This window comes from Centruroides vittatus, unplaced genomic scaffold (assembly GCF_030686945.1).
Source record: "Centruroides vittatus isolate TY-2023 unplaced genomic scaffold, ASM3068694v2 scaffold_3315, whole genome shotgun sequence".
Classification (NCBI taxonomy): domain Eukaryota; kingdom Metazoa; phylum Arthropoda; class Arachnida; order Scorpiones; family Buthidae; genus Centruroides; species Centruroides vittatus.
The window spans coordinates 891,225-916,375 of NW_027122703.1; the positions used below are offsets into that span (position 1 = coordinate 891,225).

General features: G+C 28.6%; 1 protein-coding gene across 10 annotated transcripts in view; it reads right to left on the minus strand.

Annotated features, from left to right (window-relative positions):
• Positions 1-5,837: 5,837 nt before the first annotated feature.
• The window catches only part of LOC136988554 (sodium-dependent phosphate transporter 1-B-like), a 31,816-nt gene continuing 12,502 nt past the window's right edge, over positions 5,838-25,151 (minus strand). For all 10 annotated transcript variants that reach the window (XM_067286434.1, XM_067286439.1, XM_067286437.1 and 7 more), the window contains 12 exons: positions 19,508-19,609; positions 17,606-17,746; positions 16,125-16,210; positions 15,745-15,841; positions 15,541-15,660; positions 15,358-15,411; positions 15,143-15,279; positions 14,986-15,061; positions 9,079-9,152; positions 8,190-8,323; positions 7,889-8,074; positions 5,838-6,966 (listed from right to left, as the gene is read on the minus strand). In XM_067286434.1, coding sequence (XP_067142535.1) covers positions 6,726-6,966; positions 7,889-8,074; positions 8,190-8,323; positions 9,079-9,152; positions 14,986-15,061; positions 15,143-15,279; positions 15,358-15,411; positions 15,541-15,660; positions 15,745-15,841; positions 16,125-16,210; positions 17,606-17,746; positions 19,508-19,609 — 1,448 coding nt within the window. In that variant the 3' untranslated portion in view covers positions 5,838-6,725. The remainder of the gene's footprint in view (positions 6,967-7,888; positions 8,075-8,189; positions 8,324-9,078; positions 9,153-14,985; positions 15,062-15,142; positions 15,280-15,357; positions 15,412-15,540; positions 15,661-15,744; positions 15,842-16,124; positions 16,211-17,605; positions 17,747-19,507; positions 19,610-25,151) is intronic.

A 25,151-nucleotide genomic window follows, 5' to 3' on the forward strand; every position in this document is an offset into this window, starting at 1 on the left:
GACAATTGTTAATTATGTATAATGCGTAGGAATAATACATGAATATCGATTACTATTATTACTAGTAATACTGTGAGATTATATAAAGTACGAACGAGTCGACACAAAGAACTTTAGTGATTTCTTCGATGGGACAAATTGTTAACAAACGTGCTTGATAGAGCAGACGTTTAGAAGGGGGAATCCATTTATCTCAGTAGGGACTAGACAAAGACAACTATCCAAATTAACAAGATGACCCTTTAATTTTCTTTGGAACATAGGCCTACAATAGATCCAGGGAAACACACAGGAACGTACGGAGCCCGACAATGTAGCTTTAACACACAATTCTCCCGATAATAATATGCTACAGAATTCCCGTAACGCGCAGACATAAAACGTACAGTACATATCTTGTTTCTTAGGCATGTTTTTGTTGTATCTTTATATGTATACATTTTATGTACTGGCCGTTTTCTGGCGCGCATCAATGTATTTCGGTCAATTCTCTAATGTGTGTTATGTATTGTTATGCTTTCTGTAATTGCGAGGCAGGCGCCATGTACTCTTACCTTTCTATCCCACTTTGCCCCATTTTCATCCCCTATCCTTTATCTCCCTCACTCCCATTTCACCAACTTTTCCCTCCCAACCTCCAGGTCGTACCTATGAGTGAAACCTGGAGGCACCCCCTTTCTTTTCAATTAAATGTAAATTAAATGTAAATATTGGCAGTAAGGCTACAGCATCCCTCGTTTAGGGAGCATCTGAGATCTGAATTAAAGAATCCGATGCCAGAATCGAAATATTCGGCAATTAATTCGTCTATCTTGTCGTCGAAGACGAAGAGGTGAATCCTGTCCGCCGATAGGAGGTGGCAAGTTTTGGATAATATCTCGGTGGCAACGTTTCTTGTCATGTCGACGTCCACCAGCAAAGCTCTTATCTGAGGAAATATCTCTCTTAAAAGTTCGTCTCTTATGTCTTCGCACTTAGATTCGTAAAGAAAGAAACAAGTGGCTAAGCAATTGGACAGGAACAGTGCCACGTCCTCATCAATCAGAGAGAAGGGTAAACTGTTACCGAGCCTTCTTAATACGGATAGTGCAGTTGTGATACGGATAATTGGAGCAGAAACGCAACTTAACGATCTTTTTTTTCTTGTATTTTTCGATTTTAACATTGGGATTCACTTCGCGTTCCGATATTTCCACTTTATTCAAGTCCACTTGTACTGTACGTCGTCAGCTTGTACAGCCTCTTGAAGCACTATAGAAAACTTTAACAACAGTCTTTTAGTTTCCCCGAGCTTCACGAGTTCCAACATGTCCTCTGATAGATCCAAAGGGGTACGCAAATCGCATCGATTGGCTTCAGAGTTATATTTCTCGCTTTTAGTTCTTATTCATTTTTTCACTTTTTTGACCGTTAAGTTCTCTAAAACGAATTGCTCCACTAAATCGGGATGGTGGTGAAGATACTCCATAATGGTTTCGTCTAGGTTCTTGTTTCTTACACCCGGATTAATTGTCAACCAGTTGGATATGTCGTGAATTGGATCCTTTATCCAACTTTTACGTCGTTGAGAATACATGGTCCAACCTATCTACTCGCGCACAAAATATTGTTAGATCTTTGATACAGTATTGTTCGAATACTAATCGAATTATCACTTCTTACTGTTGAGCCACGTAATTTTAGTTTCTTCTTCGTTCCAGTTTATATGGAGATTTTAGCCTGTTGGCCTTTTCTCCGATGTACACCGCTTAACTGCGTGGGGAGTGCCCACCCATGCCCCTTCCTGGCTACGCCCATGATTGAGAGTTGGGAAAATTCTGAGATTTTTTTTATTTAATTTTTGCTGATTTTTGGGTGTTTGTAGTTAACAATTGTTTTAAAATTAGGTATTTTTTGATTAAAAAAAGACAGTTTTAAATCTCCCAATTTGGCTGTCCTGGAAGTAACATTTACTACTCTACTACCGAAAAATTACTGAATGAACCTGTTTTTTTTTCTAGCTGTTCTGTTCTAATATTTTTAATACTGATTAAAATTAATTGCCTTTCTATATACATTGTTCATGTTGTAGTATGTAATTAAATAGAAAAAATCCTGTTTATATATTTTAACAAGATAATTAACGTAAATTTCGAGTCTTACATTTAAAATTGTTATTTAAAAAAAATAATAATAAAACCTAATTTGTTTTATAGTTCAAACTGTTGATTGTTTTGCCAACCATTCTTTTAAATCGTATTTTTATTCAACTGTAATGTTAAAGTACATTTCTTATTACTTAATGTATACACTATTAAATTCATAATATTTAATTCTTGTATAAATTTTTACAATGGCTGAATTCCTATTTATAGATCTATTCTTTTATATATATATTTTCTATACATAAAACAATGGCGTATTTTTATAAGGAAGTGAACAAACTCGGGCAAGAAGCGGGTGGCAATATCTAACATCGCCATTCACTACTTAACAACTCCCTGTTGTTTTCCTCTTGCTGAGCTTCATACAATGGAATTTTCTTAAATTCTAATACCTCAACTTTTAATAATATATAAATTTAATATTATAGCAATTTAAACCCTTAAAAACTTACAATTAAATCACAAAAGTATTGTGTACATGTATGTGTAATATATATGTATATGTATGAATGTCTTTAGTATATATACATATGTGATGTATGTGTCATTTTTCTTGTCATTCTTTATATTGAATAACAATAAGAAAGGTTTTTAGGATTAATTTAATTGAATTTTAAGGATTAACCTTTTCATATTAATTTAAAGAGCGCTTATTTAATAATTAATTACATACATTACGACAATAAAAAGAAATTAGCGCAATTAATTGGATCGATATTTAGATTTATTTTTTTCTTACATTAGTTAACACTAAAAACATTACTTATAATTGTAAATAATAATTAAATTTCGACACTTTTTAGTGTTTAAAATTCACAAAACAGTAAAGAAATGGTTTAAGATATGTATTTATATATTTTATTCACAGAAATAAATGGCAATACAGATTTTTTTTCTACCATTGTTCGACATTTTGAATTTTTTTTTTTAAGGTTTGATGAGATACTGCTTAATGGAATTGGATAAAGTGCAATCTGGAATCGGTATACCTTTGTTCTGGACACAATCATCCGCACATCTCGTCTCGTCGAAGTATTTGTGATAAGTTATCTCGCATTGAACACAATTCCTGTAAAGAAAATAAGTGAAAAAGTTTCGAATTCTTGCCGAAAATTTGTAGACATTGTATAAATATATACATACCTTATGCAATCTTTGTAGGCTTTAGTAGACGGATATCCGGAAGAACAATGGACGAAAAGAAGAAACGTTAAGAAAATCCTCACCAGCATTTTGTTTGAAGCGAGTCTGAAACGGAACTAAGGGTACGAGAAAAGAAACGTGCGCTTATCACGTGTCTTGACGTCAGACTTAACAATACATAGGTGTAGAAGTTACAACGCGGAAGTACATTTTTATATGGAAAAGTCAAAAGCAAAATACGGACAGATCAGCATTAAAAGTACTGTACTCGGACGGCGACACACAATAAAATGGGATTTATTCATATTTTTCAATCAAGTAAACGTAGGAATATAATATAAAGTTTTAATTTACACTTTCTTTTGGGACACAGAATGCAATTTTAAATATATGGAAACTATTTCACCGCTTAGTCAAGAAGAAGTACTATCGAATTTACCGTAAGTACCGTACGGACAGAGCCTTTAAAGCACGGAATGTCCGTACTAAATACGGACGTACGGCAACCCTCAAAAATTCAATTAAAAAATTTATTGGTGTAGTCAGTCGTCTCCACCTTTCCCTCTCTGAGAAAATTATCTGCAGGCTCCGTGGCCTACTACTGTACGTCACAAATGTATGGCTCTATCCTTCGAGAAGATTTTCCATCATTTATCACAAGAAATTTTACTTTGACGTAATCTTTCTTTACCGAGAGAACTTCCATATCGGGAGACCATCTTGGCCTGTTATTCTATAAGCAAAATACACTCTTTACCTCGTTATTAGTAATGAAAATTTTTAAATGCTGTTTCAATTAAAAATGGCAGATGGTATTATATATTTTAAAAACAACTTTATGATTGGAGAAGATTTTTAATATTCTTCTATGTATATATATTTTTAAAGAATATGCTGTGTTCTAGTTATAGAGGCCCCATTTATTTATTTAGTACTGCTCCACAAGAAACAAGGATAAAAATAAAATGCTTTCCTGCTTAGTCTTCCTACACAATTCTGTAAACAAAGCATAGTATCAGCATCAAATAGAGACAAATAAAATGGTAATTTATTCATCATTCTTAGATCGGTGGGATCCTTTCTCCACAAGCCTCAAAATCTATATCACTGGACATTTTTCGACTTCAAATAATGTCATAAAAGTGCTTTAATTCCTATTATATGCCAAATTCAAATGTTGCTAATTTATGTACAGTAGAACCCCCTATAACACCTTAGATAAGTTCCGTGTTATAGGGGGGGGATCTACTGTATAAAAGAATTTATTATGTATATGTTTAAAATGACACACATTTTACAGTATTACAATCTTTAAAATTAATTACATCATTCTCAAGATTCATCTCTTAATACTGTTATATTACATAAATATTTAAGTATAAGAACTAACTAACCGGCAATCATAAATTGAAAAAAAATTTAAATTAATATGTACATATAGAAGAGAAAATAAAGCAAATATTAGTTTAGTGGCTATTTTTTAAAATGAACACTAACTTTCTGTCCTTTATATAAAAAAATTTGTTTTAATTTATATTTAATACTGTAAATTTAAACAATTTATTCTCATTTTTCTGAATCAAGACAGGGATTCTCCTTAAATTTGAGGCGCTTCTCAATTTCCAGCAATTCTTTATCACTTCCAAAAGTCTGTACTTAATGATAATTTTATAGCATTTCCTGTTTTATATTTTCTGTTTGTTACATGTTATTTTAAATTATATTATTAAAGTTCTATTTTTCTATATTTTTAAACTATATTTATTTATTAATTTTTTTCCCCGGAAATCCTATTTTAAGGAAGGTTAATCTTGAATTCGAAGCCATATGATATTAAAAAAAAAACACAAGACATACAAAAAATGAATACAAATATTTTATTTTGAATATCCTCAAAACTTAGACAAGAATTTTTCTGAATATTCTTAAAAAATAGTTCTTGTTTTACACATTTCGTTATTCTATATTTGAGTTTATTTTAAATAATTTGATGAAAAAAAAAATTTTCTGTTAACATAGCATTAGCTTGAAGGCACTGAATTATTTGCAATAATTATTACAATGTTATTTTCATTAAAAAATTATTATTATTATTAAATAAAGAAATGTGTAATAACAATTTACCAAACTTTTTTGTGTTTTTGAATGTTAAAACAAATTCTTGTACTGTTTTAAGCATGGATAAAATTTCAATATTTAAGTAACGTATCAAGAATGAGTCAAATGAATTTATAAAATGAAATGGGACTAAAAAAATATATGATTAAAAATAACAATTATAAAATAAATATTAGTTACTTTAAAAATCATATATGACTTTTTAATGCCATAAATAAACTTGATAAATCAAATCTTTAATCGTTTTTTTAAGTTCCGGCGATTAAAAATTAAACTAGATATAAATGTAGTTATTGTAAATAGTTCAGTTTGCTGTATTAGGCATAGAACTACGTTAAACAAAATTTTGACAATTAAGAATAAATGGCAACGATATCTAATACAACTTCAAATTACTAATAAACTAACATAATTACTAATTTTAAGTACATCTTTTTCTTTTTTACTTTCCACTCCCCCTTTCGGAACTTGTACCTTCTTTAATTCGTAAAATAACTACTCGACCGACTACGTGTAACCTTGTATAGCAGCATAAGTGTTTAATTAACATTAAGCTAACATTTTTGGTCATATTTAACGTCCCTCTTTAGGTTTTCTACCCAAAAATCGAACACTTTACAGAAGCTAATTGAAAAATAGAACAAAACTATTTTGTGTTTGGCATTCCAGCATTGTTTGTTTGTTCTATTCTCCGTTAACTTTTGGATAACAAACCTGAAGGAGGTCATTAAATATGACCAAAAACATTAGTTTAATGTTAATAAACTTTTTGCTGCTATGAATGATTGACGAGTGATCGCATCTTCCCAACAAAAGATGAGATTCTTCGACCTGAATCTATTCAAGATATTTATATTATGCCAAAATAACTTCTATTTTTTCATATTTATGATTAATCAGGAACTTTAAGATTTTCATTATCAATTTTAACGATAAAAAATGAGATCTATATCCATGTATAGTTTAAATTAATATGATACATGATTAAGATCATATTAAAAATATTACTATGATGAAACTATAAAAAATTTTCATTTGACTCTTCTTGCAATAACAAAAATCAATAAATAATATTTTCTAAAACTTATTTTGCTTCAGATCCTGCTTTAACTTGAGATTATATTAAAAAAAATACAAATAGCATTTTTCGGAGATGATATGCATTATACGTGAATCGTACTCGATGGAAATATCTTCTGCATCTCTCACATATAAGCCTATGAAGTTTCATATACAGAAATTATTTATTTATATATATATATATATACTTGATAAAATGTTTATACTAATATTTTACATATTCAAAATAGATCACAGATATCAGCAAGCAACTGCATAAAGGATAGCCATTACGGCAGCGGACAATCCACACGTCACCGGTAACGTTAGCACCCAAGCGAGAATTATGTTGCCGAATAAGCGCCAATCTACTCCTTGTTTCGAACGAATCCATCCGACAAACACGATGGAGCCCACTTTACAATGTGTCGAACTAACGGGCAACCCAATTTTCGATGCTATAAGTACTGTTGTCGCTGCTCCGATTTCAATGGTAAAGCCACTGCAAAATAGATAAATGCATTATTATTTTATTTTATTGAGTTATATCCGCATCTAATAAAAAATGCTATCAATTTCAATGAGAAAATTGTTAATCTTTATAGGGTTTTTAAAGTATTCTATAAAAAGGAATGTAGAATGTATAAGATCGTGTAATCAAGAAGAAAAATGCAATGAAACTGGAAGTTTAGTTAAAAATTTCATAAACATTATTTTCATATTTGCCTTTTGCATTTATATTATTTAAAAACAAAAATGACAGTTTTTTTCCTTGCTGTTTTCTGACAAATGCAAAATAGTTATTTGAAAATATGATTATAAAGATAAATTTAAAATTCATGCATAAATAATGCTAAAATAAAAATGGCAAACCAAAATAGGGGTAAAAAATGAGTATTTTCACTTTCTTATTATATATTTTGTCAACGTGGACATTAATTATTAATAGGACAATTATACTGGTGTTAAGCTTTTATGCAAGAATTGAGGAAAAAGTTCTTAAAGAAAACAGACTTTCTCTATTAAGCTACCTGTACACACACATCTATTCACATCTGTGTTTTTCGGGCTATCGTGCCCCTCATCAGCAGGATTGTCCGATTAATAATTAATGTCCACATTGACAAAATATATAATAAGAAACTAAATAAGGAGGGTAAGGCAATAATGAGTATTTTCACTCTTTAAAACAATTTTTTTCTTTAAGTTTACAAACTGTTTAACCTATATTTTGAGTTTAATTTATTTATTTTATCATTTTGTTTATGTATAAATTTAAATTTATCTTAATTTATCAGTTGCAGAAACATTTGTGTCCCCGTCTGAAAATGACAATAAAGAATTGTTCACTCTTCAGCTTAAATTATCTAATTTTAATACAAAAATAACTAAAAAAAAATATATATATATAGAAATAAAATTACCTAGAAGGTGTAATTTTAGTTAAATCTTCTCCTAAAGTTTTAATTACTCTTCTTCCCCACACCCAAAGTCCAATACTAATACCTACACCACCATATAGTAAAATAAGAATTGGTGTTGAGGATTTCTGATGAACTTCTCCTTCAGCGTAAATCATCCAGATGGCTACAAGTGGCCCCACTGCATTACTGTAAAAGAAATTGAAAATTTTTAACATATTTTAATATGCTAAGAAAAAAATTCAAAATATATATAAATATATTTCAAATTTTTTATCATAATTTAATTATATTTGTTTTATACCTAACGTCGTTGCCTCCGTGAGCAAACGAACCAAATACTGCCGTTAGTATTTGTAAAAGAGAAAATAACTTGGATACTTCGGGTTTGTCTTCTTCGGATTTCGATTCTAACGGAAGTGTCATACTTTGTTGGTCCTTTTATAAACGAAAAGTTAAGAGAAAATTAATTATTTCTTATGTCTTTTTCATTCTTAAATTATCTATGAACATATAAAATAACTTTTTGTGATAATCCTTTGAAGATAAATTGAATATATGGATGTTTTTCTTGATCATCAGTTATTTATTTAAAATATGAAACTTTTAAATTTGTATAATTTAAAAAAAATTGTTATTTTGGAATAGTTAACAGAATTAACAGCTGTAAAAATTATCCTTAAACACATACGAAATGTGTAAATGGGTACCTTCATTTTTTAATGTTAGTTTACATTTGATATGGCACGAATTTAAAATGAAACATTCAATTTAGATTGCTTTTGTCAATCAATTTGTTGCTTTTCGTGTTGCGGAATCTCTTGCATCCCTTCATGGAAGCTCAAAAAACTTCCACGGAATGTAGTTTAGCATACACCATCTTGGAGGTTCTAATTTGTTGTTCACGACTTTATATTTAGAACATCTTTAAATACAAGTGTTACGTTTAACGAACAAACTTTGAATTTTCGGTAAGGACTGTCTCTCATTAATAATTTAATTTAATAAAATAGCATATGCTCAAATGATATGATACGAATAAAAGTGTACATTGTTATATAAAATGTGTACTTCCGCACTCTAAATTAGTTTATTTTACAGTGAATTCGATCAATGATTATGGTGTATTTCATTTGAATTTTAAAAAATGACGACGACAATTATTTTTCCTGTCCAAAAAACAATTAACTTACGTCAGACATTTTAATAAATGTAATTTCAGTTTTTCCTTGAACCAAAGAATTACTTGAATTTGTAGAAACATAGCCTGAAAATATAAAATAATGATATGTATATAAAACTGATATAAATTTTATTATAAAATTATATATATATTTTGAATTATAAATAATTGATAAATTTAAAAAAATCAATTGTAAGATCACAGCCTTTTTCCCCCTATGTAAAGAAAATAATTAAAGTTAATTACTATAAATCAATATTTTGAAAAACATATTGCAATCTTATAAAGTAATTTACCAATAAAATTTACTGGTTTTGGGTATTTGTGTTTATAAAATTAATATTTCGGTTCGAAAAAAGGAACCGAAATATAAAAATTAATAAGTCATTCTTTAAAATTATGTTAATTTTCTTCAATTTAAAATTGACAAAGCCTAAATAAGTCTACAAAAGTATTTTTTAAATGTATTTTTATGATTATTTTTCATTAAAATATTGCTGTCATTAAAACTGTGTTTTTGCAATGTGCAGAACAATCATCATTTAATTAACTATTCAATTTCTAGAAAGAAACCAAACAGAATTTCATTTGCAAATTGTAATTTATTAATTATTATTTCTTTATTAATAATAATTAAACTACAACCGAACAATTTTTAAGCATAGTTTTTCAAAATTTTATTTCTTGAATTGGCCGATTGCTAAATAAAAATCTGTCAATTTTTAAATGAAATTTGAATATAAACACTTTCTATAACCATTTCCTAATCTTTCTAATCTTTTATAAACTATTTTATTTTTCTTCTTCCAACATTTTAACTTGATTTCATCATCTTAAAAATTTTTATGCTCTTGGACAAACATACTGGATCATTGCTTAACAACACAAAAAAAAAAACCATAAAATATTAAATTAAACTCACAGACAAACAGCCACATTCACCATTATTGGTTTTTACAGTAAATATATTTTACACTCTTTTTTCTACATAAATCAAGTAAGATATATATATCCATAAAAAATAATAATAACCTATCAATTTAAACTTCCAATAAATATAATGTTCGTAAGTCTGTAAGTGAAAGTATATAAAGCAATATATATAAACATCAACTCGTGCTATGAGTCAGCCTTCAGTTTTGATAAACAAGCATACACAAAAAAAAAAAGAAGTACCTACGGGACGCCCGATGTCAGAATTGTTATGTGAGCTAGTTCTACGCAACTTGGAGAAACATTATTAATGGATTCAGAAAGGATATTGTATTTTACAAAAGATATGCAGACGACGTGTGCATTATTTGGAAAAAACGGCAAGAGAATATGAGAGTTCGTACAAGCAATCAACACCACCAACAATAATGGATTAAAACTTAAACTAGAGCAAAAGAGTCACGAATGAATATATTTTCTGGATATAGACATATAATTGAAAGGAGATTGTATAACAATGGGTATTTACATAAAACCAACACACAGTCCTCTTTACATTCCAGCTAACTTGAATGACCCGTATGGATACAAACCGTCAGCTTTTGTGCACTCATTAAAAGAGCATATTCATATTGCTCTAATGTACTAGACAGGATGAAGGAGATTAATAGAATCAAAGAAATAGCTTCAAACTTGGAATATAAAAAATGTACAGTAGAAGGGCTAATTAAAAGATATGAAGGAGGCAAAAGGTTAAGAACCCAAACAAATCAGTTAAAAATCGCCAAGTTCGCTTATAATAAAAATATCAAGGACATCGTGAAGCAAGTAGCGGACAAAAAACACTCCAAAATAGTTTACAAAAGAGCTCCTAATTTGTATAGTATATTCTCGGAAATGACAAAGACATACGTAAGAAAGAAGAAAAAGCGGGCGTGTATAGAATTCCGTTTGAAAATCAACAGTTAGGAATTAAGGAGGACTATATTGGAGTCACAAGAAGGAATTTAGCTATTACACTTAAGGAACACAAATGGTCACTGCAACACAGTTTTGTCAAGTATGACACAAGCGGAGGACTCTAGTGAAGCAACTATCCTAGAGACCATGCAGTCCCCATCATTAGCTTTGTAACAAGAAAAGATTGAAATCTATAAAAAGTAAATTAAGAGATGACTGTATTAGTGCAAGGGATGCGGATGGATTAGCTTTGGCATGGAAGTTCTACATAAAAGAAAAATTAAAATATAAAAATTTTTAGTCCGTATCTGCCCTTATATTGTGATGCCTTTTTATGTATTTACTTTATTTTATTTATATTGTTGTGGCTTTAGTGTATTTAGTATATTTTATTTTGTTGATTTATCTACTTTTTCATTTTAAATCTGAATATATAATGATCAAACGTTCCATTTATTACTATTTTGAAATATGTTCGAATGCCAGTTCACCTAAGGATGGCCTATTACATTAGGCTGAAAACGTTTGTGTTTAATTAAATAAAGTATTCTCAGCAATAGAAGGCATTGAATGTTTTATTAGGTGTTTATAAAAAAACTGGGTTTGATATTTAATTTAACCTGTATGGTTTATATGGCTTTAATTAATATAGTTCTGGAAATAGAGATCAAATAAAAGGTCTGGATAATGTAGCTGATAATGCACCTACACAGATGATGGCTCAACTCCTGCTCTAGGTCAATCTTTCCTGCCAAATTATTCTAAATTATTTAATTTATTTGTATTTAATTTCTTCTTATTGATAATGATACAAGATGATTGTCTAACTGCCTATCTACTTTTTAAATACACTTTTCTCCCTAAGAGCACTAAGACAGTCTTTTTAATCTTATCCATCATGCATTCACCAAGTCCACAATGGGGATGGCTAGATGAAGAACAGGACCCAACATAGGCTACTCATAAAAAAATCTGGGATCATTGACTTAGACTTAAACCCAGATCTATCAGAGCAACAAAATGCCTTTACTGCAATAGTTACCTAACAATTTAACCACATAAATTAATTAACTACATAATTTCGCTTATGTGGTTAGATTGCAGTTAACTGCATTAACTGCATAACTTCCGACTTCCGGGAGAGGGTTCCTGAAGATCGGAAGGCGACGTCAGATGCCATAAACCGAATATAGATAGATAGAATATTAGTCGTAAAATATCCCAATAAATTCAGCAATTAGATATTTGTTTTAATCAGAGGTGTCAATATGGAACAGAGGGGATATATCTTTCTCAACATTTTTGTACTAGCAAATTTTCTCCCTCCCAACATATTTTTATTTTATACCACACTTCAAAAATTAAAAATAGAAATGTACACAACATGCACATCTTATTTTGTATACCCACTCAAAACTGACAATGATAAATTTTTCTTACTCATTGTCTTTGGCTCGTCCCCACAATATTTATACAAATTTATCCCAATGGATTTACTGTTATTTGTTTTAATTATAACAACATGAAATAAAATTTAGGTAATATGAATTGCAATCTACTCTTTGAATATCATATAGTAATGATATAAGTATTCATTCCATAACACAAATAATCTTTACTCCATTCCAACAATGAATATTACATACAGCAAATGTGTTTTGGTTAATTCACAAAATTCACTCAGGCTTTACAAAGAAAGAACAAACTACATGCATTCCAATTATTTAAACTTATGCATGAATGATGTATTTGGAACTAAAAGTAAAATGAAAGGAACTGAAGCATTAACATCCATATTATCTACGAAATAACCATTCATATTATTATTATTATAATAGCACTAAATGAAGATAATGAAGATAGAAAATATCAAGTTTCTTGATTTTATTTTTTCCTTGAATCAAATAAAACATTTCATCTGTTTCATTCTTTTATTAAAATGTTTAGTAAATAATAATTTTTCATTTAATTTAATAACAGAAAATGTAATATAAAATATATATCATTTGAGAAGGTGAACTTAAAAACAGCAACTAAATTTATATGTGAAATTCTAAATTAAATAAACATAGAATTTGTATATAAATTATGCGCACCAGAGAAGGCAACGGGGAACTTCCCCCCAGGATACACCTTGGTGCCTTACTAACCACTTATTAACCTGCGCAAGGTGCTCGCCGACGTCAGGATTTCCGATATGGCATGCAGAGAGAGATATAAATTATATATTTTTGTAGAGATAATCCTAAAATCAATTCATAAGATAAGATTGTTCTAATGCATTCACATAAGAGAAAAATATTTAAATATTTTCTACAGCAAGAATGTATTTTTTAATATCAAAGACAATTTAAATCAATTCACTAACTTATTATTTTATATTAAAATCACCAAATTGAATGTACAATTAATGAATAGACTTAAAATAATATATGTCAAATAATTTCAGGTAGTTATATCATATTACAATAAGAGTATTATAATAAAAATGATTGTTCATTACCTAATTATCAATTCTGTATGAATTAAATGATACTGATATATATATATAAAGTTTATTAATGCATTATCTTTTAAAATTAAGAAATTTTTTATTAAAATATATCTTAACATTTCCATAATTAAATTAAAACAATAATTATTTTGTAATCTTTAGCAATGTTTGAGTGACAGTTTTTTGGGAATTTTACTTATTTAGATCTAAATATCTTTGTGGTAAACATGTGTCTAATTGAAATCTAATTATTAGAACACACTATCAAACATCTCTATTTTAGTGGGTCTCTATAATTAAACAGCAAATTATATTTTGAAAAGTATAAATGACTAGTAAAATTAGTATGAATATAAAATATAGATTCAGATTGCACATGGAACCAAACAGTTTATCTTCTGTTTCTTTCTTTGAATTATATTTGTTGTATTTTGAATATTGAAATTTTAAGAATGTATCATAGATAACAAACCTTAAATAAGAACTTTATTTAAATTAGATTGCATATGAAAACTGAAGTAACCGTTCATCTTTTAAGCTTTTGAACAATGATCGCAATGCTAACCTTCCAGACTAGAAGGTAAAATCGTATATAAGCTAATTCTTGAACAATTTTTCAATGAAAAAGTCGGGGCTTTATTATTGAATTACTTATATTTAAAATGTATTTATGCATTAAATTTTGAAAAAATTGAACTAATTGAGTGAGGATAAAAAAAAAAAAATCCTCCAAATTTAAGAATTTAACTGTTTTATTGACAAAATTTTTAAATCATTTTGATGTCAATAGCTTTGAGACCACAGAAATATCAATAGTACAATGTTAATAAAGTACTAAGCAGTAAAACAGTAATTTAATTTTGCAACTTCCTATGTAAGAGGAACCTGGAAAATGATATAATCAATGGTCTTTCTACTGCAAAATTTGTATATGTAATATGTGTATTAAATACATAATATTACAGTATGAAATAAAATAATTACAGATTATATCAACAGATGTATTTTTCGTGGAATCTAAATAGAAATAAAATTTTAATTAAGTTCAAGTCAATAAATATCTATCTATAAATTAATGCTAAGAGTAAGCTGATTTTACCAATAAGTACAAAATTTATCTGAGAAACTTGCATTTTTTTTTCATAACACAAAATATGAAATGCAACGGAAGCGTATGAAATCTCGCTCCATGACTATAATTACTCTCATAATTACATTCAATTAAGATGAAAATGAAAAACAGATGAAAATAGGGATATGATTTAAAAAAATAAATGAAATCTATTTAGTAGAATATTGAGAACAAATCACATTAAAACAGCAGGAAAAGTAATTAAAATCTGACTAAAATATGGTGAATATGGCCATTATTAATAAGGTCAAACATAAAAATACATATCCAATAGAAGCTATTAAAAACCCAAAACAGGTATTTAATAATTAATAGCATTATGGATTGTTTTTTATGTTTATCAACAATAAACAATAAGAAAATATGAATTCTTTGAAATATAACTACAGGATATTTACCATCTGAATCATTTGGTGTTGATATAGTTGTTTGTTTAGAAAGTGGTATATAATCTTTGTTACTTGGAATTATAACCTTAAGGAAAATTTAAATAGTGTAAATATAAAATACATATTTCAAATATAAACTATTAGAAATTACTAAAATATTCTTTACCTTCTCTATGCCATTTGCTTTACAATCGCCATTCTCTAGAATATGGTCCTTCTCTTTATTATGAATGTTGTTAATTTCATTTTGTTTATAAGTTATACATTCACAATTATTTGCTTTCAGGTTTTCTAATTGGAAATCTATGAAGAAGAAAAGAAAAATATTATGCCATGTTTAAATTTAGAGAAATGTAAGAAATATAAATAAATAATTCTCACCGTGTGCTTCATTTTCTATATCATTAGAAATGTCTGATTGTTCTTTCATACCTTCTAATATTAATAAAAAATGTTAGCAATATTTTAATTAAAATTAACTTCACAGGAGAGATTATTGTGAGGGATATTATAAGTTTAAAAATTAATTTTCACACAAATGTATAAAATAAATTAGATATTTACCTAGTATTACTTTACGTTGATGTGGTACAACAACCGTAAACACGATGATCCCAACTATAAGTCCGAGTCCTACTGCTACGATTAATGCACCCCACCAAGGGACAACGTTAAACTTCAACACTAAAAAAATTTTATAGCAGTGTTAGGTCAATTATTATTAAATAAATAATTAGCGTATAAAATATTCATGCTAAATATAATTACTTTCGGGTCCATCATGAACAACGGAAAAGATATTAATCAAGATAGTGGTACCATAGAAAATTGGTAATGATCTCAGACCTGGTTCAAGAGGATTTTTCTGAAAATAATTTTAATAATCATAATTGCTTATATTTGAATTAGTTTGTGATTGAAACATTGTATTTCAAATGATGATAATAATAGAAAATAAAATAAATAATAAATTCTTGCTCAAAATGAATAAATATTCAGTATTCATGTCTGTTTATATTTGATGAAATTAGCTGCTTCATATAATAAATAAATAATTATTCGTATATTAAATTATTTTTATCAGAACATTAGGTAAATTTTATATAATATAATTAATAAGAATTCAATAAAGTAAAAGTAAAAAGTACCTTTTTCAAGATAAAATGCCTGATACCGAGAAATATAAGTGAAGACACAATTCCTGACATAATAGGTGAAATAAACCATGATGCCACTTGAAAGTACAAAATATTTTAAATATTTAACTAAAAATTATTATTATTTCAAATAATTTTTACTAAAATTATGGATCAATAACAACGTCACGAACTACTCAATATTCTATAAATATATCAACATCTTAACCAGGTAATTTTTAGATAATGTTAAACAAAATGTCTTGAAAGTTTAAAAAACTCTACACTTTAATTGGATATATTTGTATTTCTAATCACATGTTATTTAATAGTTTGAATATTAGAGAGGTTGAGGCCAAAGTTTTAAATGCGAAAATGTATACGTCGGACGTTTGGCGCCGCTTTCCTGTAAGCCTAGAAGTTGGCAATGGCATTTGGAATGTCGAGCATGATTCCACTGACTTTCCAAACACCACTGTCGAACTTCTAGGCTTACAGGAAAGCGGCGCCAAACGTCTGATGTACACGTTTTTGCGTTTAAAAGTTTGGCCTCAACCTCACTATTATGTTTACCAACAAATTTAATTTATATAATCTAATTACATTTCTTTTTTTTCAATTAAAAACTTATTTCTATTAAAAAAAAAGGAAAAAAAGGTTGTATGGTTGTGATGCAGTTATTAATAAAAAAAAACATTTAAATTATTGTATTTTGTGTGGATTACCTGTGAGTTATCTGTGTTTAAAAGATTCTTTGAAAAGAGAATTTGAATTATGTAATGGGCAAGTTATTCCCGTTCATCAAATTCAGTAAAAATAAAGTCAAATTAAATCGCACGATCTCTAGACGTACAGAAAACTAAAAATTTTAATATACAGTACTCTCTCTATAATCTGACATCGATTCTACTTCCATACTCTTCTGCAAACATAATAATTTTTGTTCTAAAGCTGCATCATAATGTTATTTTGAAGGAATTTCATAAGTTGCAAAGGAGTTTTATGTAAAACGCTCATAAGCGACAAAGATCATTTGAACTGATGTCATCATCGATTAATCTGAATTTATTGTTATTGGTATTGACCAAGTGATCTACTTGTGATAACTGCCGATTATTTTAGAATATGAATGTCAGATTCATTCAACAGTAGATGCACCTATATTTTTGACCAAGGTAAAATAGATTTTTTAAAATGTCTTAGAATAAAGGAAATATATTATATTAAAATTTATTTATTAATATTCATATCAATAGATTATTAGCTTCATTTTATATGTAAATAAAAATTTTAATGTATGTTTAATCGAATTTCGGCGAGTTAAAAGAAAGAGAAAGAATAATCACATTAATTAAGAAGCATAATTTACGTTGCTGTCTAAAATTATAAATTAATTTTCATAAGGTTTGATTTACATCACTATATTTCTATTTAAGTCAATACATAGATAGTATTATAGTCATTTCAAAATAAGAGTTTTATTTAGAACATACCAATTGTTCCCATAGTTTTCCATCTGATCCCAGCAACTCCTTTAGAAACTAAAGAAAATCCTAATATTGCTCCAACAATGCTGTGTGTGCCCGATATCGGAAGACGTAAAAATGTTGCAAGAATGTTCCATGCTGCACTTCCTATCGTACAATGTATTTTACGAAATATATTATTAGATTCACAAATGACTTTATTTAGTTATATTAAAGATAACTTTTAAAACTTGTTTTTATTTAACTAACGACAGATTTAAATAATAATTCTAAATTACACGAGTAATGATACAATGAATATCTTTAGAATTTCTTTACCTAAATTTAGATAGTTTATTCTTTTTAGTTCATCATTTTATATAAGCTAACCTTAAAAAGCAGTATGTATGGTCAATATTTGTTAAAATTACATATGTATCTAATTTACTGATGTGTAACTTAACATGGATTTATAAACATATATCATAGCCTAATATATTCAAACCACCAAAGGTATAAGCGATCAAATTATTTAATAAACTATAACAATTCCCAGTTAGGGTCAAAACATTGAAAACCAAAAAGAATAATTAATGTAAACTGTACACAAAAGGAAATTCTACACTTATAAGAAAACAGAAATATTTTGGATAATTTGTCTTCACAATGATTGCTTATAACCTGATGACTTCTGTTCATTGGATTTGTGAACTTGTTGTAAATTGCTTACAACATAAATGCATTTAAGAATCTTAATAGTGTGAAAAAGTCATAGAAGGTCACATGCAGTCCAGGGACTATAGAGTTTGCCCACGGTTGATTTCGACGTTTGGTTGTTTTAACATGAATCTTTTTTTATAAATATTTATTGCACTAAGGAAATCTTCATTTATATACTGATTAAAACCATAAAGTAAAAAAAGAATTTAGAAATATTTAGGCTGTTTCTAGTAATTTAAAAAAGTCATTCCAATAAAGAGAATTTCTACAAATCATCATCATTGATTAAATTTGATGCTAATTTTCAATTTTGATGAAGTAATACTTCATCAAAATTGTTTCGGAAACATTTATGTAATCAAGTACAGGAAAAAACTTTTTTATTCAACCAGTATACAGTTGTTGTCACAAATTGAGAAAGAATTGAATTATTAAATGCTATCAGTATTAATAAGAAAAGTAATATCATATGCATTTAAATATTTTATATTAGTTTAGTAAAATACACTTTTAGGATCGGTATCATCATCAATTATGATTATACAGTAGAGCATTGATTATCCGACTTAATTGGGGACTGGGGTTGGTTGGATAACCGAAATGTATGAAAAAATACATTATTAGTATAGTGTATTAGGCCTGGTTTAAATACTAGCCTCCGTTTCATGGTCGAGCCAACAAACATGCAAAAATTTAACAAAAATAATATTAAAGTAGCCAAGACGTAACCAAATATTGTAGCGCCACATCACTAACGGACATTTGAATTTGCCGACAAGAACGCAGTCTGTTAACCGATAAGTCGGTTAATCGGGAGTCGGATAATCGATGCTCTATTGTATTAACGACAAATGTTAAAGAGAGATGTTTTCGTTTCAGTTATCAAAACAGAATTTTAAAATAAAATTTCATAAAAATTTAAATAATAATAATAATTATTATTTTATCATCTAACAACCAAGAAAGTATGAATTTATGTTTTATTTGTTTTTACAATGGAGAAAGAGAGAATATCTCCTCCACATTAAGTGACTTTAAGTGTTAATAACGAAAATGTTTTGTTTGATTTATCTACATATTAATCAAATTCTAACATTTTGCAAATATTAACTTTGGAGGAAAAAAATATATATTTTTTTACATATTATAGAAATCTTTCTATAAAACCAAAATCCAAACTATAGTTTTTTATATATATAAGATTTTTACCTGTTAAAGCTGCAAGACTAGCAAGCATAAGTTCCCTCTCTTGATTATCGTATATTTTTACATCAAAAATGCCTTTTCTCACTGTGTCTGAAACTTTTGATCCTAAAATTAAAAATAAATATATTAAACTAAAATGAGAAAAAAAACAATATAAGTATTAGTAGAGAAGAAAACATAAAATATAAATGAAACTATATAGGCAATACTAGTCTGTATAATTTAATTCATACAAACAAACTAAAACAACCAATTTTGATTAACTATTTTTGAGCTGAAAATCTCAATTTCATGGAAAAAAAAATAAAATATTTTTAAAGAACTTAATTAGAATGTAATATAATAATAATATAGTAGAGTCCCATACAACGCGCAAATAAAGCAAGCAACAACTCTCGAATTTTGTCGATCGGAGGTGTACGTTTTTTTTCAACTTATAGGCCAAGGTTTAAACTTTCGTAAATCGTGTGATAATGCAGGTTTCGATAACGCGATTTCCTATAATGCGTAACGAATCCCCCGCGTTGTACGGGACTCTACTGTAATTTGTGTTTTTGCAACTGATGAAGATCCATATGAATAGATTAAAAATGTTTTCGGTCCATTAAAATTTCTTAGAGTTATTCAAAGTGTGATTATGTTGTTCAATATTAATGACTCTTGATAAAACATTATCTTGAATCATTGTGAAACCTAATATAATAATAGTTTTCACAGATAATTTCAAAAATTATTGAGTAAATACATTATTTACAAGTACACAATGCGTAAAAACTTTCCAGGTAACGAAAAGTCAATTGTGTTACCAAAACTATATTTTATACACACAAACCTAAACTTTTTAAAAATTATAATACAGTAATTCTTTTATTTGCACGCATTTTTTATTGTAATTTAAAAAAATGCATACATAAATTTTGCTACCACTTAGGAGCTTTTTGAAAATTTCCCATGTAAAAACAGATGCAGTTATATCTTATATATTAAAACTTATATTCAATCTAATTAAATAATTTTAAAAACAAAAAATTCAATATGAGAAGTTTAATAAAACTAATGTTTTCAGCCTTAAAAAATCGTCTCAGCTTATCACTATATGACTAAAGCAATATTTAGCACTATCATGCTAGTGAAAATTTAACCAATTATCAGTTATTAGATACAAGTTACTATACAGGTAATCAGGTTCCCAAAAGGATTACAGGTATCACTTGTATAACGTGGTAGTTACATTCTGAAAGTGCCGTGTTATGTTAATCTGTGCTATACAAAAACAAAGGACTAATGCAAAACGTGGGGTTATGTTCCAAAAGTAAACGACTCTTTCGTTACTAACAGAAATATGTTTATTAAAACAATTGATAGTTTATTTCCAATCAATAATTAATTAACAATCACAAAAGTACTGTATTACGCATTAATAATATTAATTTTAGTTAAATGAGGGCAAAGTATTGTCGTCATCTCAGCTTTTTTGTTGATCTTAATCAGAAGTATCAGCAATATTTTCATATTTTTTATTTTTATCAATTTTTTTGGATGACGAAATATGTTATTAATCAATAATTGGTTATAGCAGGTTTGGTTTCTTCAGTTGCACAACAAGCAACTTTTTTTTCCCAAAATTTGTATTCAAATACCAAATTGTTTGAGTACCGAGATACCACCCTATTTCATTTGTCATGTTACGAATGATTGCTTACCTACAGTTTAAAAAATGTTTAATAACACTTACTTAAAAATGTTAAATAAACTTTACTAAATATGAAGATTAATCTATAAAAAAAAAACACAGCGAGTCTCAAGGGCTAAAATCTGAAAGCAACAACGACACCTGGTTGATAGGAAGGTTAGAACAAGAAAGAAAAAAATTGCACTATCAGTTTTCATTAAAGTATATCTGATAAAAAGTACAAATTAATTTGAAAATTTCAAATGTTCTAAAATCCATGGGCAAATTTGAAATGGCATGCATGGTTACTTGAATTTAAAAAAAAAAAAAAATATTGAATGACAAAGTTTACACTTAAAAAACTGAAATTTTGTACAGAGAATTTCCAAAACAGTGTTAGAGCAAAACCAGATGTGCTGCATGGAAAATATCTTCACTTTTCAAACCGTGTTGTAGAAGTACCATGTTATATGAGGATACCTGTATATGTACACACATGAAAAATGATGAACAAGCAGACAGACTTAGCTATTTTTATTTAAGAATTATTTCTAATGAATTATTCAGTGGTAGCTCATGGCTGTCTAAAATAGAGGTGCTGAATAAAATAACTAGGAGCAATATTAGGAGAGACCCAAGTTACAACTTGCATTCACGCTTGTACCACTATGGATATATCTAGTATTGTAGATGAAGAGAAAAACTTTAGACATTGTTTATGCATTTGATATATATATATATATATATATATATATATATATATAGCATTCATAATAAAATATAAATGTTTTAGTTCAAAATTTTCATCTTTTTATATTAACATGTACAGGTCATGGAGTACTCTGCACCTTTGCTCTGATTCAGTAACTAATTCCTGCCATGTGACCACACTATTATCATGTCTCCTGATCTGATGAAATGCATGAGCCAGAGAAGTACTAGCTCAAGAATTTCATCAAATCAGGAGACACCATGGCTGTACAAAAGATAAATGAACATCTTCATAATAAATTTCAGCTGAGAATATTTAAATACGAGTGTAAAAGTATCATGAAAGACTATTCATCAGATGCCATTTATTGCAACACTAACAGATGAACCCAGCATTGCTCAGGAAAAAATAACAGCAGCAAAGATTAAGACCATTAGATTATTTCGTACTTCCCTTCTACTATATTATATTACAGTATTTGATTTACATTTACAAAGGTTATCTTATGTAAGAATTCAAAAAAACTGCATCCAAAATACTACAGTAGAAGTCAAAGTTCTTCAGAGTAATCCTTAACCTTCTCCCTCACAGGGAAATTTCCAAAAATCCCTTCTTAGTGTGCATTCTCATGGCATACCCTAACTGTGTACCAAATTTCAACTTTCAACTCCTAACCATTTGGGCTCTGCACTTATTATTATCTCTATATTATAAGATTCTATGATGCAGAAAATTTTAGAGAAAGATTTACATATGTATCTGTACAAGATCCAGTTGACTTAAGAACTGCTGCAAGAGAATCATTCCTGATGATGTTCATTCAGTAATTGGGTGTTACAGAATGTGCAAGCTTATAGCAAACTTTTCAAGAAAATCATCTTCAGCAATGAAGATTTTCATCTGAATGGATACATAAAGAAACAGAACTGTCACTTCTGGGGACCATACACCCATATCATCAGAGAACAATCAATGTATCCAATCAAAGTCACAGTTTAGTACAATTTGTGGAGTAAAAGAATCATTAAAGAGTACTTTTATGGACTGACCACAAGAAATGCTGAATTAATAAGCTGCATTACTATGGTACCTGACTCTTTGTGGCCAGAAACTAAGGTTCTTGAATAAGTGTACTTTCAACAAAATAGCATAACTTCATACAGAAGTTACAAAATATCCCATTTTTTGCAAAATAAATTTCCTAGATTTGTGCAATACAAATTGCCCACCAACGTCATGCAATTTAATTTCCTTAGAACTCTATATTTTACATAACACCAAAAGAAAAGTCTACACGAATATTCCGCAAATAATTCCTGAGCGTAAACAAAACAGTTGAACCATTATTGCAGAAATACAGCTTCAAATATGCAAAACTTTGTTCAAAAAATTGAAGAAATGTAATAACAAGCACTTCATTTTGATTACAAGAAAAATAAATTTTGTTTTATATATTTTAATGAATATAATCCTTTACTAATGAAAACTAAAAAATAAAATGTAGCTTAACTTACATTTTAAATACATTTAATACAGAGAAATGATATACAGTATAAAACTTCTAATTACAATTACAAAATTAAAATTGTACTACTGAAAAAAAAATCTGTTCTCTTTTTCAAGATTCTCACACTAAATAGACAAATATACTATTTATACCAAGGTTAATAGGTTCTAAATCTCTTCCCGAGCAATTAAATTTAATTGTTCGGATATTTGTGCCAGGTTTTCTTGGCAACTAAAAATTGTGAAACTGAATAATAATTTGAGTAAGTTTTTATTATTAACTTGTTATTAAAAATAAAATATTGTATTACTTTGAATTTTGGGTTAATGTTACCTATGGTTCCAAGATGGCGGCTCGTCTCTGATCCCAGCAAATAGAAGAGGGAACAGTGGGGACGCACGTTCTAACCTAACCTATTCTAATAAATTACCATAATTATTACCAACCAAATTATTAGAATAGGTTAGGTTAGAACGCGCGTCTCCACTGTTTCCTTGCTGGAATCGGACAAGCCGCCATCTTGGAACCATAGATAACATTAGACGAATTTTGTGTTCTCTACAAAAAAATTTTGAAAAAATGAAAAAGTGTTCTTAACCATCCAAAAGGTGTCTTATTTATTTGTCTGTTCAATTTATTACTATTAAATAATATATCATTTTTTAAAATCTATTGTAAAAATTCACCAATACCTTATTTGCCGAGAAATACTTCAATCTTTCGCAAATGTTTTTGACCCCTTCCACAAGTCGTCGTCAAGTGTAAACTTCACATTACCATTATAAATTGAACATTTTCAAAATTAAAATTAAGATTCCACTTGTGGGCAAGTAAGTAAAATTGCCTCCAGGTATGCACCACGGAGCACGACAAACTGTATTTCAAAAATAATTTAAAATCTCATCAGAAAAACAAAAATCACGTGTCGATACCTACGGACACGGTCTTTATTAAAATTATCCAGGGAAAGAATCAAATACTTTCAGATACTTGTCAATAAGCCCACTAAGGATAGACGAAGAGAGAAATTATATTCTTCTAGGAAAGGCACTCGGGTAGGGTGAGACACCGAGATCGGACGAAAGGCGTAGACAGAGTCAATCCATAGTCTAGGAATTCTCAAGGAGAAATCTCATCCTTAAAAGTAGTCATGGACTGTTTCAGATCATCCTAGATCATTAATTTATTACAAGCTGTGTGTTGTAACATGCTAATTGCTGGACATTCTTGCGAATAAATTGTATAGGCAGAACTTCAGTACAGAAGTGTATTTAAAACAAACCCGCATTTGAACATTTCAAATCAGCTTAATGAACTAATTGGTTTGAGGAGACAAAAGTCGGAGAGGAAACTTTCACTCAAGAACAAGCAATGAGTGTAATTTTGTGAAAACAACGAGAATAAGAACATAGTACTGTCAATTTGCCGTGTACAGAATAGTTAGTAACTAACTAGTACCAAGTATTTGAGAACAAGTTGATTAACATTGTTAGTTACTACAGAATTGAAGTAAACAATTAATTAGAGCATTAAACTTTCCAAAGTAGTTAGATCACAGAATATCGTGATTTTTGTATTACTTAACAAAATTAGAATTTCTGATGACAGAGCAAGACACCAGGTCTTTGGTTCTTGAATTGGCTTGTTCGCTGTTGTGTGAGCACAAGGATCACATCTAGCATAAGTTCTTGGAAACAATGAGAACTTTTTGCACTTGAATAGTTCTCAATTCTCACATTCAAATACTCCCATCTTT